This window comes from Stenella coeruleoalba (assembly GCF_951394435.1).
Source record: "Stenella coeruleoalba genome assembly, chromosome: 7".
Classification (NCBI taxonomy): domain Eukaryota; kingdom Metazoa; phylum Chordata; class Mammalia; order Artiodactyla; family Delphinidae; genus Stenella; species Stenella coeruleoalba.
The window spans coordinates 78,953,416-78,971,237 of record NC_137153.1 but is presented as its reverse complement, the minus strand read 5'-3'; the positions used below and the strand labels follow the sequence as shown (position 1 = coordinate 78,971,237).

At 40.7% G+C, this 17,822-nt stretch overlaps 1 protein-coding gene across 6 annotated transcripts in view; it reads right to left on the bottom strand.

The window, feature by feature from the left end:
• The window catches only part of PCSK5 (proprotein convertase subtilisin/kexin type 5), a 318,106-nt gene that overhangs the window by 290,401 nt on the left and 9,883 nt on the right, over positions 1-17,822 (bottom strand). Inside the window, exon 1 of one of the 6 annotated variants that reach the window (XM_079925982.1) lies at positions 14,126-15,594. The exons of the other annotated variants lie outside the window; for them this stretch is intronic. Within the exon in view, the coding sequence (XP_079782108.1) occupies positions 14,126-14,263 (138 nt within the window). The 5' untranslated portion in view covers positions 14,264-15,594. Of the gene's footprint in view, positions 1-14,125; positions 15,595-17,822 lie in introns of those variants that run through there. 6 annotated transcript variants of the gene reach the window in all.

Here is a 17,822-nt window from a genome sequence, read left to right as displayed (position 1 = left end):
GGTTTTCTATCACCACATTTAATTCAGTATGCACACTCAAATATCCCCACCCCATCCCACTCCTTTGCCCTCACCAAGATGAGGCCTCGTTATTTTACTCTAAAGCTACCTGATCAGCAGAGTGTAGCAGAATCTAGGTCCCAATAGTTCATCTTAAAAGCGGGTGATCAAAAACATCCTGTCTACAAATCCCAAGCAAGCAAGAAACGGACACAGCAATTTCACCAAGAAAATGTAAGACAGAAAAAACAGAGTAGCACCAGATTTTCCCAAGTTCAAGTGAGAAACCTACAGTCTACCCCGCTATTCACACAGGACAGGAAGTTTCCCTTGAAGCAAATCAGAGAATGTCAGAGTTGGAAAAGACCTTAACAGGATTTTGATCTGCCTTTCCTCACTGAATGCAGGAATCCATTCTTCAACCTTTAAACATAGAGCACTGCATTTTCTGAGACAGTGCATTTGTTAGGAAGTTCTTCCAGATAATTAGTCTAAATCTACTCCTCCTTCCTGGTTCTAGCTTGTGAGGCCAACCCAATAGGGTCATCCCTCTTCTGCATGCCAGACAGCCAACACGTCCCTACTGGGTCTTCCCTGTTCTTAGCTGAACATCCGAGTTTTTCCATTTTTTTCTCATGTGACAAGCCTTCGCAAGGTTGCTTCCCCTGGACGTGCCAACATCCATAATGCCTTCCCAGAAAACTTGGAACCCAGAACATAACACAGCTCAACTCTAGCTATGGTGGAGCCAGGATGGAGTCATGATCCCATGACCTCCCTGGGCAATGCATTTCTATTAGAAGTAGCTTAGAATTGAACTATTTTTAGCTGAATGAACTTGGCCAACTGAAAAATCCTCAGACGTCCTTTTTAATTTGGTTCTCCTCCAGTCTATAGTTTCATTTCTTAAATGTAAATGATAGAAATTTACATTTCTGTTGAATATTGAATGTCATTCTCTATATCCTGCTCTATACATTTACAGCCTGCCAAGATATTCACTTATTTACTGAGAGCATACTCTATGTCAAGCACCGATCCAAAGACACTGGAGACGGAGTGAACAAGACAAAGACCCCGCTAAGATGCAGATAACATTCTGACTTGACTCTGACAACCCCCGCTCTGTCAACTGCAAGTTTGAAATTTACATTTTCCCTATTGAATCAGAATATTTTTCCCAAGAGAACTGAAATAATTTTCATATTAGTCCATTATAGATAAGGATGGGGTTTAACATTCAACGTATAACATGTTTGGAACAGTTATTTAAGAATGAACTGTAAACGGCATTAGACTTTTATTTTCTTTGATCCATTTTCATCCAAAATGAATAATTATATCCTTAATGTAATATAATCCGTGTACTGTAGTCCTCAGATAAAAACATTTATTACTGCTATTTATAGTCAGTTATTCTTTCCAAGAGCTTTTAAAACTCATCTGTAAGTAATTTCTGGAGAAATGAAAAGAAATTATTGTTTAATATTTAAACTATTCCACCTGCTTATAAGACACACATCACACACACACACACACACGAAGTAAGAGTCTAAGAAAGGCTGAGCGAGAATGAGCACACGCAGCCTATGTTTAGATCTGTATTACCCCTTTCATTACTGATCACTGTTGCAACTTGAAAGCATTTCCACGTACTACATGGAAACAAACACAAAATAGTACCTATTTTGATAGGTGGCAACATTTCTAGAATTACCCCAGGAACAGTAAATTTTCTCTTTAGATTCAATGATTCTCAACCCTTGCTAAACATCAGAATAACATGGAGGCTAAAAAAAAAATACTAAGTGTTCGTTTCCCCCCATGTCCACCCCAGAGATTCTGACATAAGGATCTGAGTTAAAAGCCAGGGCATGAGTATTTTCTTTTAAAAAGCATTTTAAGTGATTCTACAGGTGAACAACCACTATTCTAATCCATCCATCTCATTCTGCAGAAATAGAACAATTTACTCTGAATTCTGCAATCTCCATTCAATTATTCCTATCTAATTAATTAAAGTACGTGTAAATGAGAAAATATCTAACTAATGTGATCTCAGCACTATTGTAACTGGTATGTTTTGTTCTTTTATTCATCTCCTTAATTATTTCAAAAGCCATCTCTCCCCCCCAAAAAAGTTTTTAGAAATATGTATTTAGTATAACCAGATTAGTAATTTCCAATATTTTATCATACTGGTAAACAGAGGCTAGTCTGAGCTCTACAGAATTTTAAATGATACGTTTTATTCTTTCTTTTTTTTTTTTTTTTTTTGCGGTACGCGGGCCTCTCACTGTTGTGGCCTCTCCCGTTGCGGAGCACTGGCTCCGGACGCGCAGGCTCAGCAGCCATGGCTCACGGGCCCAGCCGCTCCGCGGCATGTGGGATCTTCCCGGACCGGGGCACGAACCCGCATCCCCTGCATTGGCAGGCGGACTCTCAACCACTGCGCCACCAGGAAAGCCCACACGTTTTATTCTTAAAAAGAAAGATTCCGAAAGTAGAAGCTGTGAGCATTAAGAACATGTGATAGCTACCAAATGTAAAATAGATAGCTAGTGGGAAGCAGCCGCATAGCCCGGGAGATAAGCTCGGTGCTTTGTGACCACCTAAAGGGGTGGGATAGGGAGGGTGGGAGGGAGACGCAAGAGGGAGGAGATATGGGGATATATGTATATCTGATTCACTTTGCTATAAAGCAGAAACTAACACACCATTGTAAAGCAATTACACTCCAATAAGGATGTTAAAAAAAAAAAAAAAGAACATGTGATAGAAACTGTGTGCTCAAGACAGTTGATGGCCTTGTCACCCTCAGTTAAAAAACTTATTAGATGGAGAAGCTCCGTGTCTTTTCTAATGGCTGTTCAGAGATGCCTTGCTCCTTTGTCCCTATCTTGGTCCTTCCTAGGGACTGGCAGGGTTAACACTTGCAGGGTAGTGAACTTAAAAACAGGGTCCAGAGCAGGGGATAAGCAACAGCATCTGTAGCACAATGGCAGATGACAGGTGGGTGAGGTATCGAGCCAGGCGTGAATTTCTCCATCTAGGCAGATGTGAAGTTGGGTCCTACTTTTATAGCTCCTGAGGCGCTGCCACTGTAGGCACCTATTGGTCATCTGTATTAAAGATGTCACAGATACACAACTAGTAGAATAGATCAAATAAAAGAAAAAAAAAAACAGCAACACCAAGTGATGGTGAGGATGCAGGTAAATCGAAGGTCATACAGTGTTGTTGGGTAACAGTCTGGCAGTCTCTTACAAAATTAAACATTCATTTACTATATGACCCAGAAATCCCACTCCTAAATATTTTCTCCAAGAAAAATAAGAGCTTGTGTTCATCCAAAAACTTGTACATGAATGTTTATAGTGGCTTTAGTCATAATCACCAAAAACTGGAAACAACCCACTGGCCTACAACTGGTGAATGAATAAACAACCCGGGGAATCCATACAATGGAATACCACTCATCAATTAAAAGGAACACATTATTGATTGCTTAATTAGGGATGAATCTCAAATGCACTGTAACAAGGGAAAGAGACCAGGTTCAAAATGTTATATATAAATGCATATTCCGCTAATATGACATTCTGGAAGAGGCAAGTAGACCAGAAAATACATTAGGAGTTGCCCAGAATTGGGGGTGAAGCAAGAGGCTGATTACAAGGGAGCACTAGGGAGTTTTTCTGAGGTGACAGAATTGCTCTGTATCTTTATTATGGAGGTGTTTACAGGACTATATGCATTCATCAAAGCCTATAGGAATATACAGGGAATGTTACTGTATGCAAATGATACCTCAAATAAACCTGATCCCCAAAAAAGGTCCATAGGGGAAAGCCCGGTCATCAAAGTGAGTTAGTTGGAAAGGTGATGCAAATGGAAAAGCAAAAAGTTTAAAAAGCTGTTTGGATTAAATATATTATCAAATTGGCTTTATTTGATTAAGGAGCTTCCCTAAATCCATCGCAACCGCTTCAACATTTGGAATTACACAGTGCAAACAGCAACACTGAGAACCATTCACAATATGTAAATCTTTCCTTTTATCAAAGGAATGAAGTCTTGCAACATATTTTAGTACAGACCTGCTTTCCAGGAACGTGACCACCTTAGCCACAACAAAATATGACTGATTATGCTAAATGATGGAGTCATTTGAAGCTACCGTAAACTCTGAAAATATGGCTGGTAATTTTGAAACAAAGATGAGAAAGCATACATGGCTCAGTCTCCTAAGTGCTGTTAACTCTACACCTAATATAACTGCCTTGAAAGTAAGTAAAAATCTATATAAATTGGTAGTTCTTGAAGTGTGGCACCGGGATTAGAGGCATCAGACCAGCAGTAGTGGCATCATCGGGAGCTTAGCAGAAACGCACATTCATGTGTTCCACCCCAACGTGAAACAGAATCCGGTCATTTCCCTGCTCAGCAAACTCTAAGTTCAAGAGATGAGGAAGTGGCCATCATGAATGGCTGATGAAAAAAACATCCAAAAAAGGACACAAGCACATTGCTGTCCATCTCCACCCATGCGGTCAAGATGAAGTACAAACCTACCCCGCCATACGCCCATACCATCTACATAGTAAAAAAGGGTTTTAATTACAGGCTTTATCCTTTTAAAACGCTCTGAGCCCAATCTATATTTAAAATGAAATTGGATTTCAAGTAGAATTTTATGCAAACTCAATTCTAGGAGATAATTAAAAACATTTATAATGTTCACAGTACTAAGAGAGGTGTAGTTATCTGTGATAGATCAGTTCATTCCATAACCAAGTGAGTAAAGTTTCAGAGCTAAAATTTCACAGGTGATATACATACTAATAATTGGAACTATTAAAAATCAAAAGTCGTCTCCCAATAACCACTGGGTCCTGCCATATTCTACTTTATGTGGACTATATCTTCATAGCTTTTTCTTTTCAGGTAAAGGATGAATAATGATTTCTAAATTTTCAATAAATACCTCAAGCCGTAAAGTTCAGAATATGTTTTTCTTCCTCTTTTCAAGTAAAATGTTTTGGTATTTCAACAGGTGTCTTAGTAGAAAAATGCTATTTTCATCCATCCGAATGAGAGTTCATCAAGCACAGGGAAGATGAATAAAGTAGTCCCAAATATCATCATAATTATACCAGCACATACGCTCAATTTATAAAACAAGGCTTTATTTGCATTCAATTATCAATGTCTCCTCTTGGAGTCCTGCTTTATTGATACTATCTGTCCATGCTATCCAAGGGCTATAAATTCGTAATTCTGCACAAATGGACTATCTAATCTTTCAATCATCTAGGGGCAGATATTTAATCTGACGCCAGTTCCCAGCTGACATTCAGTTCTTCTGTGGATGAATACTCACAGGCAACAACATCTGAACATCAGTTTAAGCAAAACACCACCAAGGTAGATCTGTTGCCCCTCACCTCCATGCATACACTTGGCCCAAAACACGTGTAAAACTAATGCCAGTGTTTTGGATGATCTGCATGCTTTAGCACCATTGCCCACTTTCAGAATTTTACAATTTTGTAAACAGGATCAATAACTCATCAGGCCACATGTTTTTGTCTTGTCTTAGGTAACAGCAATATTAATGTCCATCTTTACAGTGCTTTCCCTTATACTGTTCTGTTTTTTGTTTTTTGTTTTTTTTTGTGGTACGCGGGCCTCTCACTGTTGTGGCCTCTCCCGTTGCGGAGCACAGGCTCCGGACGCGCAGGCCCAGCGGCCATGGCTCACGGGCCCAGCCGTTCCGCGGCATGTGGGATCTTCCCGGACCGGGGCACGAACCTGTGTCCCCTGCATCGGCAGGCGGTCTCTCAACCACTGCGCCACCAGGGAAGCCCTCTTACACTGTTTTCTATGAGTAATTAAGATAATGTTATACCCGTTTGTAAAACTGGCCATTTACTTCCTGTTATTTTTATAATAAAATAAAATAGGGTTAATTTGGCTCAAGAAGGGCTACCAGATCTGGCTCCTATTTACCTTTCTATTGTCATCTTCTAACACTTCTCCCCTTCACTCAATCCAACCCCATTGGCCTCCTTTCTAGCCTCAGGACCTTTTCACTTGCTGTCCCATTTGTCTTGGCATTCCTTTTTCTCCAATCTCCCATTGCCTAATTCCTTCTCTTTTAGATCTTAACTCAAATATCACTTCCTCAGAAAAAATCTTCTCTGACCTTCTCCAGTTCCTCTCCATCTGATCAAGCTGTTTATTTTCTAAGTTTTAAAATATTGGTATATTGGCTGCACCCACCACAGTGCCTGGCACAGAGCGGCTACCCAATAAGCATTTATACAATGAATAAATGAATGAATGAACACTGTGAAATAAGTGAAGAATTATTACCTTAATTTTCCAAATAATAAAACTGAAGCCCAGCTAAATTCAGCAATTTACCCAACTTTATACTATGAGCTAGTAATAGAAACAAGATTTTTCTGACACTAAGCTCAGTGCTAGTTTCACTATTTGATACAAATCCTAAATAGACTTAAAAAAATCATAATTTGTGCTTAGAGTGATATTTTCAACTCTTATTAAAGTTTCAACTCCAACACGATTAACTGTAGGATTAATACCTTTATCTCAACAATTCCTGAGCTTGTCTGAAGTTTTTAATTTTTTTTTTCTTAACATAAAAAGTCCATTGACCTTTATCTCAGCAGCTTGCTTGATCTTAAATATATGTCAAATAACCCAAAAAGAGAGTTTAAATAACTATTATGCCTACCAAGTAAATGTTTGCATCCATAAAATAGAAAGTTAGAAGTGATGTTTAAGAAAATGTACTCAGGAGGTAGACTGAGTTATAAGTATTTCTCTTCTATCATTCCTAAGTACTTACTGTTGACATAAAAGATAAACCAAATACAGTGTTTTACCAAAAGAATCATTGCAACGTTTACAGTATTTTGCAGTAACTGAAGACATATACTTATCTGGACAAATATCTCATATCTGGATAAATGAAGAAAAAGTAAGTGAATTTAATATATATTAATCTTCTATCTGAGGTGTCCACGGGACTAAAAATTAATCCATGAATTATTTTGATTCTCCAAACACTGGATATTGCCTCACTGCTACATTTGTATCACTCAAATAGAGGCAGGCAATTTAGTAGAAAAAAAGGCTTCACAAGTTTTCCTCCCTCTTAGCTCAAATATGGTGACATTCTGTAGCTAAATTGTGAAATAGATTTAAAGCCCAAATAAACTAAAGTGATAAAGACCCAGGGTGGAGAATGGTTTGGGCAGGCACAAGTCCCATTTCACATGTATCATATTAATTTGAATTCTTACAGTGACTGCACTAGATATTCTGAAATGTCTCTATACTGTTACTTTAGTTACTGCCTAACTTCCGACCCCTCATCACACAGTTTAATAAACCCGCCAAGGAAAGCTGAGTTTAGGTGACAGTCATGGCTAAAGGCACCCCCATTATAATATGGTCATATTCCTATTTGCAAAAGTGACCACTACACCCACCTTTCCCAAAACGAACCTTGTGACCTTCCCCAGGAAAGAGCTCTCTGGTTCAAGAGACCAACCAAGGTATTCACGCTTTAGTCATTAGATCAATCATTTACCTACTTACTGAACAGCCACCACAATAAAAATGACCTTTTGATGTACCAAAACCAGGAAAAAACATCTAACATTTCTTTTCAAGGTAGTTTAATGAAAAGGGTATAAAAGTGAGATTTTCACAGAAGTAGGGAAAAAAATATTGCCTCCAAAATCGAGATTTTTTTTCGTACACCACATACCTAAATATGCAAACACCTTTGACAAATTTTCCCCATTCATATATCTCCTAAAGAGACACAGACCCTGATAAATACAAAAATTATTAGCAATACTTACTAAAGAAATATATGTTCTTCCTATAAAGGATCAAGATGACTAGAAAAGCTTCTCTATATTATTAGTAAGACAATTCTCAGGAGTCACCTTTAAAATCAGAGCTTGAAGGTACTAGAACTCAGGTCCGCTAAATGCCCAGTTCATTGCTCTAGCCATACCTCTTCTTCTGAGGCCTCAGATTCTTCATCTTTATAATGAGGGGCTAGGTGGTACAATTGCTAGCAAACCTGAAACCCAACAGGTCTCACTACCTATCGGGGGCATTTACATTTTAGGAGACAATATTACAGGACTCCTCCAAAGCTATAGATTGTTGGAAGTGGCATTTGTCTTTCAAAACAAACAAATCACCATTAATTAAAACACACACATACACACCCTTTCTTTCCAACAATAAGGAATAACCAAATCTGATGTGATAACGTACAAGGCAGTGCCTTAATGGAATGCTGGATCCAGCAAGATTTAAGCAATAAATTTTATGGAACTTGATCATACTCTCCCATCACAAAGCCCTTTATGATAACACTTGAGTAAATCCATCTGGTTGAGTTAATAATTAGGTTAAATCTGTTACAAGTTAATGATGCATAGACAAGTCATTCCAGGTACATGATGATGCAGCGAATTTGTGACACAAGTTACAGATAATATTTCGCACCGCCTTTCATTTTTCTTTATTTCCTACTCTGATTAGAAAACAAAAAGCCATTCAAGAACAAATAAGACCTTCAAATAAGACCTACATACGTACAGACTGGATTCAAAGGGGAAAAAAAGCACTTTCCTAAGGAGTTACATAGGGTTTCAGAAAGACCTCTCAAAGGTTGAGAAAGACCCCAGCCCATTTCTATATTCTGAGCTGCCTGGTGGATTGTAAAATAAAGAAATGCTTAAGTATGTAGTGTGTTTATTTAAATGTTTATGTGTAATACAAAAATAGAACTATGCTGTCCACCAGAGTTTCAGAATGCACAATGTATATTCATGCCTAGTGTACTTACTATAACTAGTGAAATGTAGTAATGAGAAATGAGATGAAAGTAAACAGACATTGTAGTTCAATATGGTTGGGGTATGAAACTACATCTATAAGCAAATTGGAAGATATTTCATAAACATGAAACCTGGAGCCAAATGATCTTCAGCCCATGCTCCCGGTATTCCATCCCCTGGGTAAGATCCTGGAGTTCATTTAAAGATTTATTATGTGGCCAGGGCCTTTAAATAGAAATTACACACAAAAGCACAAATCTGTGACCTTCAACATCAACAAATACTTATATATGTGTAGCTATCCAAAGACCAGCCCCCAGTCCAAAAGAAAATAGACTGTACTTTAGCAAAATCTGTGTACTGAGGCTGGAATCATCAAAGCGCAATAGAGTTGAAAATGAGCTAATGATTCCCGTGTTTTGATGTTAATGAAAAGAGAGAAGGCTGAGACCAGAGTGGAGGGAGAGTGGCTTCCTTGGGGAGAGAGAGGCTCTGAGCTCTGGGGAAACAGCCAGCCTATCAGGTGTTGAGGAAGAACTGAGCACAGTGGATGCTGTCAACCCTGGCTGCATATTTAAGACAACTGATGCCCAGACCCCACACAAGGTCAATTAATCAGAATCACTGAAGATACCTTTTAAAGGCTCCCGGGTGACTGGAATGTGAGCCAGGGATTGACGGCCACTGAGTCAGGGTCACTGAGGCTGGGGGATAGAAAAGGCTGAGTAAGCACAGCTCCAGCAATCAGGACCTGAGTGACTGCAATAAAACAGAGCCGGTTCCTCCTAGAACGAATCTGGTATGGGAGCGGGGTCGGGTAGGGGGTGTCCAGAGATAGGTCTCTCTCATGTTCACCAACAGAGTAGAAGAAAATGGCCCTATAGAGGACAGGACATTCAGATGATTAAAGCCACAGCAGGCTAAATTGAGACCATGTGCCTCTCCACCTGAGACTGCACAACATTTCCACCCAGTGTGCTTTACGGATGTTAACATTCTAAACAATTAACGTCTCTTATCACATAGTAGGGAACAGGTCACATCTCTGCTCAAAACTGTCTAATGGCCTTCCCCTTCCCTCAGAGAAAATCCAGCCCTTACTATGCACATCCTACACAGACTTGCGCTAAAGTGTGGTCCCAGGACCAGAAGCAATAATAGTACCGCCCGAGAGTTTGTCAAAACTACAGAACCTCTGGCCCCATCGATCAACTAAATCAGCATCTACATTTAAACAGGATCCCCATGTGACTTTATGCACGTTAAAACGTGAGAAGCTATAAAACAGATAAACAACAAGGTCCTACTGTATAGCACGGAGAATTATATTCAACACCTTGTAATAACTGATAATAGAAAAGAATCCAAAAAAGAATATACATATGTATAACTGAATCACTTTGCTGTACACCTGAAACATTGTAAATCAATTATACTTTAATTAAAAACTTGTGACAAGCACTGACCTACCGAGTCTCCCTCACCTCTCCCACCCACCCCTATTACCTCTCTGCTACCTGACCTGTTTGCTCAGCACCTTCTTACCATTCCTTCAATCTACCAGGCTCTCTTCTGTTCAGGGCCTTTACACTGGCTGCTTCCTCTACTAGAATGTACCTCCTGCAGATATCTGGAAGGCTCATTTGTTTACCTCACCTTCTTCAGATCTTTCCTCATGTCACCTCCTCCATGAAAACTTCCCTCACCATCCTGTTTACAACTGAAAAAAATTTTCCAGACATTCCCCCTTCCCTGCTTCCTGTCCACAGGACTTACCACCAGTGGACATACTTTTTTGTTCTCTATTCAATTGTTTATTAACAGTCTCCCTGTGATAGACTGCAAAATATGGCCACAAATTCTTGGCATCTCTTTCTATGGAGGAAGAGATGTCTCTGCTTCTTGAAGCTGGGCTTGGTAATGTGACTTGCTTTGACTTATGGGATGTTAGGATATGGACACGAGCAAAAATTTGAAAAGAGCTTGCACATGAGAATTTCTCTCTCTGGTTGCTGGGATACCTTCTTGTCGCTAAGGGAAGAAGCACAAACGAGCCTGCTGGAGGATGGGAGACCCATGACCAGTTACCCCCATAATCTAAGCTAGCAGCCAGCAGAAACCACAAGAACATGAGTGAAGCCATCCCAGACTAGCCAGGCCCTAGATGACCCACCAGTTGCCTGAAGAACCTAACATTCAACTCACAGCCTCACAGAAATAATGATTGTCATTTTAAGCCACTGGGTTTTGGGTGATATGTTTTGAAGCAAGCTGGAACCCTTGTAATTTCCAAGAGGGTAGAGATTTTTGTGCCCCACTGCATCTTCAGGGTTTAGTAGTGTACTTAGCATAGGGGAGATAGTCTAAAATATTTGCAGTGAATGTTGAAGGACAGAATGATGATCACAAAGGAAAAAAAAAAAAAACCCACGAGTGAAAGAAATAAAGGCCCGAAATGGCCTCCATCACTGAGAGACTAAAAGGTAGGAGCAGGACCTCCTAGGTTCATTAGAACCTTGTCTCTTCAGATTCAGGGTGAACTAAATAAGATTTCAACTACTTTGGTAACAGAATATTTTAGCCAAAAAAAAAAAAATCCACATGTTCATTCACATGCGGTGTTTCAAATTTATTCAAAACAGTTCTAGTTTCACGGTGCTTAACTTGTCTAAGGCTGCATAGCCATGTGACCTTTAGAATAGTTTTCACATTATGCAGCACTTACACTCCTCATTTTAAATTATTCCGATTTTTAACAGCTCGCAAATCGGCGAACCAAATCACTGCATGTTGCTTCAATTCTGTCTTGCCAAAGAAGAAAAATCTGCTGCTTTGGATTCATGTCAAGAGTTGGAAATTCGGGCCATAACATTTTAAATCTCAGATGTTCCCCACTGTGTCCACCTCACATAAATCAATAAGCACACAAATACCCACATGTTTGGGAAGCCAGTTCACTAACAACTAAGGCACAATGGCCTGTGGAATGCGGCGGCAAATTTAAGTGGATTCTGCAGCAGTGGGTATCATAATCTGAGAGTACAGTGTGGTCCTTAGCAGTGGCACAAACAAGTGCAATTGGCAAGCAAAAAGCAAGTTCGATATTAAACAATTAACTGAGGTACAAAGCTAACACGTTATTTTCATTTGATGGGAAAAAATAAAAGACAAACTGTAGTACACTACGTTTCTGTCTTCTTGGAAAAGGAAACAAACCCTCAATTTTCTCTAGTCTTACCAGTCATGGACAGGCATATCTAAACTTATGGAACAAGTCTCCTCTGGAGAGCTGGCAAGGCTGGAGAGAAGCAACTCGGAGCAACTAAGCTCTGGGATCTTCAGGGTTTCTTTCAGGAAGTGCAAATCTCTAAGCAACAGAATCCCATACACACATTTGCAAATACCTACTATCTGGCTTCTGATTTTTTGAAACACATGTCATTGTCACTTGCATAATGAGCACAATGTATACTGGAGATCCATGAGGTCTTCCTATTAAGTCACAGGATTCTTATCTAGAGTATCACATAATCTTTCTCCCTCTTCCATTACCAATCTCCATCTATACTGTGTGCAAGGCTAAGGAGAAAGCTCTTGAACTTTTGTATTAGTGGGAACAGGCAAGATTCCACAGTAGGAACAAATGAACCCATGAATCTCGGTGACTGAAAACAAGAAAAGCTTGTTTCTAGCTCATGTTACACATCCATTGTGCACTGGCTGGGAGCGCCGCTCATCATGGCCCGCAAGGACCCAGGCCAATGGAGCACCCACCACCTGGAGCTTGGCAGATCGCAGTAGGGCAGATGGGGAGCACAGTGAATCATGCACTGACTGTTAAGAGGGGACGTGTGTCACTTCTGCTCACATTTCCTTGGCCAACAGAAGTTACATGACCAAATAGGAAATACACCCACTTACACCGCAAATAGGGAAATACAATCCTATCACATGGTGAGAAGAACTGAAAATATTCAGGGGATGGTATTAACGACGACGCTGCCGTCTCTATTCCCTCCCGGCCTCCACGTATTCAAAGCCATTTATCCGTTTCAGAGTATTTTCCCGAGGGCATCTGAATGGCAGAGCACACTCTTCCAGGTACCATAAAGTACCAGAGTTTAAACAAAAGAGGTTTTAGCCACAGGCAATTTCATTTGAGGAAATGACGTCTGAGAAGGGCTTTGCCGAATGAGTGAGAACTGGACGGGAGGATGTCCAGGCAGTGGGAGCAACTCGAGCAGGGGCAGAAAAGTAGGGCATGGCAGTGCATGTGCAAAGAATGGCAAAATGTTTAGGCTGAATGATATTCAGAATAGACGGGGTGGGGTGGGGGGGAAGGAGGGGGAGGGGGAAGGAGGGGGAGGGGAAGGAGGGGGAGGGGGAAGGAGAGGGAGGGGGAAGGAGGGGGAGGGGAGGGGCGAGTGGGAAGAGGGGGGAGGAGAAGAGGAAGAAGTCTCTTTGACCACAGTGGGTTCTGAAAAGATTAAACTGCCTTATGTGGCATGTTTTGAAGGGAAAGACAGTGGGACAGGATAGGACTGGCACGGTAGTCCAAACAAGAAATAACAAAGGGCTTAGCTACAGGAGACCCACCTCAATGGAGAGAAGAGAATAGCTCTACTCTAGAATCGTATACAGCAGAAGAAGACTCAGCTTTCCCATCTCCCTTTCATCTGACCCAGAAAACATAACTCACCTTTCCCTCTATCTGCCTGAGCCTGAAGGGACTGGTCATTTGAGGCTTAGAACTGATTAAAGTGACGAGGTCAGACGGGGAGACCCATCTCGATTGAGAGACTAGCTTCTGGCCATGTCACCCAACCAAGAGGGCATTCCTTTCATAATTAAGTGGAGTTAACTCCCAGTGGATAGTTCCTCTATTTGTTCTCAGTTTATTTCCTATCTCCAAGGATATCTCTGAAGCCACTCCTTAAGGACTAAACTGCAGGACTTAATTTATGTGTTTATCCTGGAGCCTGTAATTCCTCCTCTCATGCAGATTTAACTTCAGCGCTTTGGCCCTTCAAATTGGCCAATCCAGGTAAGCCCTTCCATGGTCGATCCAGGTAGGTCAGCCATGGGCCATCACAAGATTCTACGGCTTATATTATACAGAGCTTTAGGACCCGTCGTGTGCACCAAATCTGCTTATTTTTGCTACTCCCACGCATTCCACACAGACAGTACAATTAGCCTGTGATCTGAAACCTTCTCTTACTACTGACCAATTCCATCATTGGGGGGTCCCTCTGTGCTGTTCTTCCCACTGCTCCAGTAGATACAAGACTTGCACTGTCACCCCCAGGGAGATGAGCGTAGCCAGCAGAGCCCCCAGCGTTCCTTGGAATCCCTGGAGAAGCCATCGCAGTCCTTGGATGATCTGGGACTTGGCTCTTGGGGTGGACAATGTCACACTGTGTACTCTGACTCTCCCACTAAGAATTCTCATGAAGTCAAAGCCAGAAAGAATGACCCTGCTGACGATGCCAAGTTCTGAAACATTCAAAGATAAGGATTAGGCTATTTCCCAGGAAGCCCTGGACTTTAGAATCCATACACACATGACTCATCAATCCTAGATCACTCCTTTTTACCACACTCCACTATAGAATATACTATGCACTGTGAGCCTTCCTTATTGACTGGGTAATAGAATTTTTAAAAATTTTTCTCCAGTGTTCAGATTTGTTTCTCATTTTATATACACTGCAGGACTGTAACATACTTTAGGATTTGACCAATATTCAGTGATTACCTTTACAGAGCCAAACACCATGCTACATGCTGTGGAATAATAATTAAGCCCCTTACAAGGAGAAAAGAAAAAAAAAAAAAAACTTTACTAAATTCCCTGGGGAGATTTTGGGCAAAGTACTATTGGAGTCAAAGCACTGAAAAATCAGAGTGATTGTACCTGTATTTTACCTGTATTTCCAGAGTGAGGTATAGTGGAGGTGACATTTGAGATGTGTCTTCAAGAAGAGAATTTCCAGAAGGGCAAGGGGTCAGATGAATATTCCAGGTGGAAAGACTGGCACAGAAACAGGAAAGGATTGAGTCTAGTATCTGGGGAACAATGGGAAGTCCAGTTTGGCTTTGTTAAGGGACGGAGCAAGAAAGTCGATGGAAAAAGTATTTCAGGACTAGTAGATAGAGGACTGTAAAAGCCCAGAGAAGGAATCTGTTTGTTTAAACACAGGAGGCAAATGGCGGCTACTGGTGACTTCTGAATAGGTAAATGGCATCACCAAAATCAAGCTTTAAGATCACCCTCTTCAATCTCAAGCTCAACCACTTCTTCCCTGTTCACTAGACTTCATTTACACCTGCCGGTTTCTGTTCCCCTGGGGCCTTTGCACCAGCTGTCTCCTCTGCAGGGAACTCACCCCACCCCAGACCTCCATGTGGTCGGGGCTCCTTCTTATTCAGATCTCTGCTCGAGTGTTCCCTCCTCAATGAGCTTCCCTAACCAGCCTATCTGAAGGAGTCCTCCCACCCTTAGGCACTTTTTACTCTACTAATGTATTTAGCTTTCCAATAGCAACTTATCATAATTTGAAATTATTTTATTCACTTCATGGCTGCCTCATAGGTTGGTTCCTCTCACTATAAGCCCCATGTGAGCACATACCTTATTTAAAGACAGATACAGTAGGACTGGGTCTAACAGAATGGCTGTAAACAACAGGTACTCAATAACTATTTTTTAGCAGCTTCACCGAGATAAAGTTCACATACCATATATTTATTTAAAGTATACTATTCAAATGTTTTTAGTATAGTTACACAGTTGTGCAAAAATCACAACCCATTTTAGAACATTTTCATCACCCCCGAAAGAAACCCCATACCCATGAGCGGTCCCCCCATCTCCCCACCCCCCAATCCTTTCAGCCCTAGGCAACCACTAATCTACTTTCTGTCTCTGTAGATTTGTCTACTCTGGACATTTCATATAAACAGAATCATACATTCATGACCTTTTGTGACTGGTTCCTTTCACTCAGCCGGTGAAGTGTTTTCAAGGTTCATCCATGTTGTAGCCTGTATCAGTACTTCATTCATTTTTATTGCAGAATATTCCATTGTAAGGATACACTATATTTTGTTCATCCATTCATCAGTTGATACACATTTGAGTTGTTTCTATTTTCTGGCTCCTATGAATAATGCTGCCACCAACTTTTGTCTGCAGGTTTTTGTGTGAACAAATGTTTCATTTCCCTTGACTGTATACTTAGGTGTGGAACTGCTGGGTCGTATGGTAACTCTATGTTTGTTTAATGTTTTGAGGGACTGCCAGACTGTTTTCCAACAGTGGTTGCACCACTTTGCATTTCCACTAATAGTGTATGAGGGTTCCAATTTCTCCACATTCTTTTTTTTTTAATTTTATTTATTTATTTATTTATTTATTTTTGGCTGTGTTGGGTCTTCATTTCTGTGCGTGGGCTTTCTCTAGTTGCAGCGAGCGGGGGCCACTCTTCATCGTGGTGCGCAGGCCTCTCACTGTCGCGGCCTCTCTTGTTGCGGAGCACAAGCTCCAGACGCGCAGGCTCAGTAGTTGTGGCTCACGGGCCTAGTTGCTCCGCGGCATGTGGGATCTTCCCAGACCAGGGCTCGAACCCATGTCCCCTGCATTGGCAGGTAGATTCTCAACCACTGCGCCGCCAGGGCAGCCCGCTCCACATTCTTGTCAACACTTGTGATTATCTGTCTTTCTGATTATATCAACCTAAGTGAATATGATGTGAATTAGTATCTCATTGTGGTTTTGATTTGCATTTCCCTGATGACTAATGACGTTGAGCAACTTTTCATGTGCTTATTGGCCATTTGTATATCTTCTTTGGAGACAGGTCTATTCAGATCCTTTGTGCCCATTTTTATTTGGGTTATTTGTCTTTTTATTATTGAGTGTAGGAGTTCTTTACATATTCTGGATACAAGCCTCTCATCAGATGTGATTTGCAAATATTTTCTCCCATTCTGTGGGTTGTCTTTTGACTTTTCTTGATGGTGTCCTTCAATAACTATTTTTAAAATAAAACAATGAATAAAACTAATCCTTTAAGACAGAAAACTACGACCAGTTCATAAGTATGTGGCAAATTAGTGGCAGGGCAGGACCTAGAGGAGAATTCAAGTCACCTGTTTTCAGCCCTGAGTTTTGTTTACTGGTTCTCAGCATTGCCCAACTAGCCCAGAAGCAATGACATCATCCTGAGATGAGTCAAAGAATGCAGCATTTGGTAAATTGGCTCATGAGCATTAACCAAATGGAAAGATGCCCCAAGGTTAAAAAAATAAAGAAAAAAGGTTTTGCTGGAAGCTAGGCTATAATAAATCTTAAGTGGCCTACAATTTAGTTTTCTCTTGAAAAACTCTGAAATTGATGAATGGGTCCCACACACACACAGGAAAAAAAAAAATTAGTTAAATGCAACTAGAATAGGTCCAGGATGAGTAAGCAGTAAACTTCTAAACTTGTAGTTACGGATATATGCTTACAAGATTAAAGGCTCTGAAATTGTCTTCCCTCCCTGCACTGCATTCAAACTCATGAGCACTGCCCAGTTTTATTATGGTTGAGAAACTTCAACTAGTGAAAACAAGGTACAAGCCTGGGAACATCGATATGGAGAGAACCGGTATATTTTTACAGCTGTAAGAGCTTCTCAGAGTAGAAAAATACCAGACCTTAAGTACTTATTACAAAAATATCAGCTCTAAGTACTTAGTACAAATATATATGATATATATATATGTGTGTGTGTACATACACACACACACACACACACACACACACACACACACACACACACACACACACACACACACACTGGGAAAGGCAGCAGGGAAGGACTTGCTTTTAATAAATCTTAACCAGTTTCAATGCTGGCAGGGTATCCACAATGTAAT